Source organism: Engraulis encrasicolus, chromosome 9 (assembly GCF_034702125.1).
Source record: "Engraulis encrasicolus isolate BLACKSEA-1 chromosome 9, IST_EnEncr_1.0, whole genome shotgun sequence".
Classification (NCBI taxonomy): domain Eukaryota; kingdom Metazoa; phylum Chordata; class Actinopteri; order Clupeiformes; family Engraulidae; genus Engraulis; species Engraulis encrasicolus.
Window position 1 is genome coordinate 15442576 of NC_085865.1, and position 5703 is coordinate 15448278.

At 42.5% G+C, this 5703-nt stretch overlaps 1 protein-coding gene across 1 annotated transcript in view; it reads right to left on the reverse strand.

Moving 5' to 3' along the window:
• Positions 1–1593: 1593 nt before the first annotated feature.
• The window catches only part of LOC134456119 (contactin-associated protein-like 2), a 293385-nt gene continuing 289275 nt past the window's right edge, over positions 1594–5703 (reverse strand). The window contains exons 18-19 of the mRNA XM_063207552.1: positions 3434–3670; positions 1594–2534 (exon numbers count right to left, since the gene is read on the reverse strand). Of these exons, the coding sequence (XP_063063622.1) occupies positions 2305–2534; positions 3434–3670 (467 nt within the window). The 3' untranslated portion in view covers positions 1594–2304. The remainder of the gene's footprint in view (positions 2535–3433; positions 3671–5703) is intronic.

The following is a 5703-nucleotide window of genomic DNA, read 5'->3' on the forward strand; positions in this document are numbered from 1 at the left end:
AGATTTAAATTTCAAAATAGTATCCTTTTTATTCAAAATCCAACAGACAATACACCAGGCCTACTGAATATAAATTTTGACAACATGAGCTTTAAAAAACATAAAGCCTTTACAATATAGGCCCACCTGGTGTAATACATTAGTGTATCGCAAAACTGGCAATCTGGTGTGCTTCACCTAACAGGTTTGCAAAACTCTGTTCATAGGCCTACGTAAAATACAATACATAACTTCCTTCAAGGAACACAAAGCAATAAGGTTAGATATAAAAAATAAAAAGTTATTATAAATCAAGCAATCTCCCTTTTACAGACAAAAATTAAACATGTAGCATGATTAGTGCTTCAGTCATTCATGAGTTTCAGTAACTGTAAAACAAGTCCAACATATCACTGAAAAAATACATAGACTTAAGTAGTCAATTAGAGAAAAAAATGTTAAATCCAACATGTACGTATTTAGCTTTTCTCAACAAAAAAAAGAAATATAGAAAAAGCTCTAAACACTGAATAGCTAATACTTCCATTCCATTCCAATTCATGCCCCATTCCCCTTTCTCCTTGGACACATAATTCACCAATGCTTTACAACAATAGTGCACTGTGTTTGTGTGTACCTGGGGTGCATTTCTCGAAACCATATTTGCAATCTAGCTACTTTGTTATTTGCGATGCAATTTGCCATTGGCAACTACCCAAGTTGCTAACTACATTTTCAAACTAACACACCCCAGAGTGAGTATGGCTTCATTGATAGGTTTCCTGTTTACAAACATTCGCGCTGTGAGGAGGGTCAAGATGGCATTTTTGAGTGACAGCAGTTTCCAAACAATCAGAGGTTTCAGAGGGACTCCTATCTGCGCACACAGACAGGAATACTTGTAAATAGGAAACCCATATATAGCATGAAAAGGTAAGTTTGGCTCTAATTAGTATGGCCAGGTATGACCACAGAGGAATCACTTGGTGAGTGGTCAAAGTGTGTCTCAGAAAGTATCTGAACAAAATAAAAAGTCACACAATTTTGGACATCATTGATATGATGTTGTTTCAGTTTACATGTGCCACCATTAGACTTTTCTAAAGTCCTTATACATGAAACTAATCCATGCTCATCAGTCCCTTGCTGTGCTTTTCTGTTTTTTTCTGGATGTCAACCCATGTCAACCCATTTCTCAGAGAGAGATATCAAGGTTGTATCTGGCTCACATTCATGAAATTCCTCGGCATGCTACTGGTTGAAGCTACAATGGTTCAGACCACCCTTCACTCACTTGAAGTGAACTGCTGTGTCATTGCCTTAAACATGCTCCATCGAGCCGTTGAAAATGCAGAAAATTGATTGGTCCTTTTCCCTTTAGAATTTGAAATGCTGTAGTAGTCTGCTTGGTGAAACTGTTGTGCAGCGTCACAAGTAGTGTGGGCTGGAACAGGCTACCACTGACACACTAATGTACATCCACCAGCCATTTTGCCTTCCGCCCGGATATTCCACTGTTAGAAATTAACTGCTCCACCTCCACATCATGGCAGGACATGTCCAAACCAATAAGGCGCAAAAGATAAAGGAAAATAGGAAAATAAAAACCGGCAACTGAAAATTACCCAAAAATATTCAATACAAAATACAGTACACAGCTCTGAGCACTAACTTTGTTGCAACCTCACAGCAAGCATTGGTACACCTCAACATTTCATTGACCAAAGTCCTGACCAATGAAACATTTTGGAGAGTGAAGAATCAGATGGAGACAGCAGACTAGAAGTAATTATCAAATGAGAAAATTATACTACAAAAATATGCACCAATACGCTCTTCAGAAATAATACAAATGACACACACAGCATTTACAATACCCATAAACATACAACAATAGTCCCCCAAACACTTCACCCTTGTGCCAATCATGTTCCCACCCTGTATCAAGTGTGTGTGTTTTTTCTTGTGGTAGCTGTGGTAAACGTAGAAATGCTTTATGAATGAAAAGGCATCCTAACTGCTTTGTCAACAGGTGTATGTATGTCTCCATGTGTGTGTTTGCATTTGAGAATGCAACCGTCAGAAAGAGTAGGGAGGATATGTAGTATTATTCGGTGTAGCTATGAAACTATAGATACACACCATCATTTTTTACACAGACACATTACCCGATCTAATTAACACAATCCCAAACATGATGAGATTGACTTCCACGTGTGATTCCACATGACACAACTCACAGTTCTCTTAGATCTGGGTTGTAGTACGTATGTGTCAGTATAAAAAGGATTAGATTTTGCAGATTTGATTCAGTAGCTCAGCATGTCACCAAGACCAACCAGCAAGCAGGAAGGAGGTTTGTGAGCTGACATAGACCAGGAAGCTGGGGGCCAAATAGGAGAAGGCAGAGGAAGAGGAGGAGGAGGAAGAGGAGGAGGAGGAGGACAACGACGATGAAGGGGAGGAAGAGGAAGAGGAGGCAACTGTAGCGGGAGCAGCTTCGGAGGTGAAGAAGTACTTGAACAGGTTGCTGGCTTCAAAGAAGCTACCGCTCTCTGGCAAGACAAGGCACACATGTATTAAATTCAGTATTAAAACATCAAAAAGTAGAATTACAAGAATTCATTTGGATTGAAGTCCAAGTTTAAAACTGCTAACAGTAGTGGTGCCTTCAAGGAGATATATGGGAGAAAGTGGAGAAGAAAATGCAGGAAAACAACATGAAGGATGTATGAAAGTGGAAAATAAACATTACAGGGCGTGGAGGGAAGACATGCATGGCTAATGCTGACTTGGTTAATGGTTAATGAAGTAAAATACTCAGTTCTTCTACTCAAGTAAATGAGTACCCCACCGATACTCCCATTGTCACCTGTAAAGCACCTCCCCATTCTGCCTGACAATGACCCCTGACATTGACTGCTAAACCCGTCATCACACTTACCCACCCCCCACATCTGCCTATGGACCCTTCCACTCAGTAATCACCACCTTATCCTTTACATCCAAGACTATTAGCAGCGCAGGCATACCACAGGGAACTGTGCTCTCACCTGTGCTACTTTACTGTGTACTCTTTACCCTCATCTGCAGCTTAGCCAATCAGAGGAGTCTGTTCAGCTACAAACTTCGATCCATTATCTGCAGAAGAGACAGGTTATGGAGGTCCTTTGTCTCCAGGGCCATTCAGCTATCCAATGATACACAGAAGGAGATCTTCATAGAGGACTGGATTGCACAAGTTAACCCCCCACCCCAGTACTTATGGAGCCTGCATGGACCACCCGCAATTGTTTCTATTATCCTCTATCGCAACAAGCAGGAAATAATATTTCTGCTTTTTGCTTTTCTAAAAGATGAATGAATTTATCTATCCAATGAATGAATACATGAATGAACAAATCTATCTATTTATCTATCTAGTACTGTATATTACAGTCTAAATGTCACTTACCTTTGGTGCAAAAGGGCCCATCATAGGCAGTATCGGCGCAATCACATGTGTATCCATTGTCCTTTTCCACACACTTGCCCCCGTTTTGGCAGTACATCCCATAGCTGGTGCAGTGACCTGAGCATCCGGCCTCGACCCCTGGGGTGACCTTGGCTCTTTCCTCAAGGTCAAGGGTCATGCCGTTCATCTGCAGGGCACGGATGCAGCCCAGGAACCCTCTCTGGCCACTAGCTGCACCTGCCACAGAGAGTAATAGAAACACACACACACACACACACACACACACACACACACACACACACACACACACACACACACACACACACACACACACACACACACACACACACACACACACACACACACACACACACACACATAAACTCATTGCGCTCGTCAGCAAGCTCTTTTGCCTTTGAAAACAGCAGCATTGTGATTCACAGTTAAAAAAAACAGAAACAAAAACAGACACCCTTCAGAGAACCACAGTTAAGTCCATGCAGCATAATTACACAAGGGTAAAAGTGAGGCACTTGGATCCATTAGAGGTTTCCCACAGACTACCCATGGAGGTAAACTAGTATAACTCATGCCACTCAAGAGGTATAAGTTAGATACCTGAGAGAGAAAATTACAGTGTATCAAGTGGCATTAATGGTATACTTGGGCTGAGACATAATTATTCCTTTATGTCTTAAAGTAATGTATAAGCCTCCATTTTCACCACACTAGAGAAAGAGCCCACCCATTTACAAGGACGACTAGTGCACATTAACTTCATAAATACATCTATAGGAGAGAGTGACGTACTTGCGGGTGAGATGGTAAACAACATGCGGTTAGGTGCATCACTGAGGAGAACATACAGAGGAAGATGTCTTGTCTACATTTTGTGCATTGGATGCTCCCACTGGTACCTATTTCCCATTGTAATGGGGATAATGACTGTCTATGAGAGTCACTGAATTCAACTCTTATGCACTTGCATTGCACCCTTCAACATCTCAATATGGTTCTCTCAGTGCATTTTCAAACTGAGAGCTGGTTCAGCACCTTGCCAAGCCTTAAACTGGAAACTGGAACTGTGGTCCGCAGTAGAGGATGACATTTTCCAGGAATTCCTGTGGGTCCCGCGGGTCCTGCGGGATTCCCGCGGGAAGGGAGTCAAAATTTTAAAGAAGAACGGGAGCGGGCAGGAGCGGGAATAAAGATGAACGTGAGCTGGAATGCCACTTATTTTTTCTTTAAAAAAAAAAAACAAAAAAAGCCTAATTCTTTGACTAAACGGGATTGAGGTTGATTTTGAGTGGGAGTGGGCAGGATTGGGAGACATTCTTTTCAGGAGTGGACGGGATGGGATTTGTTTCTTTTACTCCAGTCCGGGATGGGATTTTTTTTTCTGGGACCGGGATGGTGTCATGCTCTAGTCCGCAGTTGCTGCCGTTGGCATGGTTGACTTCAGGAGAATTTTCAGCATGTGGGACATGATGTTTACTTTGCGTGCTATCAACATCACAACCTGATTTTACAAGTTGGGAGAAGGTAGATGGTAGACAGTGTAGCCACAGCCTGTCCCTCTACGTATTACAAGTTGATGGATTACCAGCCTTTAAACAAACTTGAAGCAAACACTCAGTAGATAACACGAGGTCTAATTACTGGAAATCCTAATCAAGCTGTTATTTACTGTAGCAGAACACGCATGCAAGTCATCAGTGTGTGCAACCCCAGTGTGGTACAAGCCATTAGTGTGTACCAAAGAAACTCAACAGAAGAACAATTTCTCGGGGGGAAATGCATTGGCCACGGAGTAGTACGGGGGCGTTGCCTGAGGACACGAGTGGATGGAAAATTAACTCCCTTGCGCATGGTCATTGGTCAGTGGGTGCGATGGATACAATTTCCGTACTCCCTTGCGCATGGTCAGTGGGGGCGACACCATGATGGATAATTTGTGGCCAAATTAACGGCAGCTGTTGGTCAGCAGTAATTGCTGGGGGTAATTAAGGACAGCTGACAAACATTCACGCTGTCCTATGACCTGTTCCACACTCCGACCCTCGCGGAAGTGTCATTGCATGCTTCCCTGATGCTTCCAATACTGACCGTAGAAGAAGAATAAAATTTCCGTACTTCCCTCGCCATCATTTCGTACTACTCTGTTATGACGTGAGTGAGCCCTCTTGTCTCAAGCCTCTTTGGTGTGTACGACCTCAGTGTGGTACAAGCCACAGGTGTGTGTAAGAACACATTTTATACTGAGGTGATGA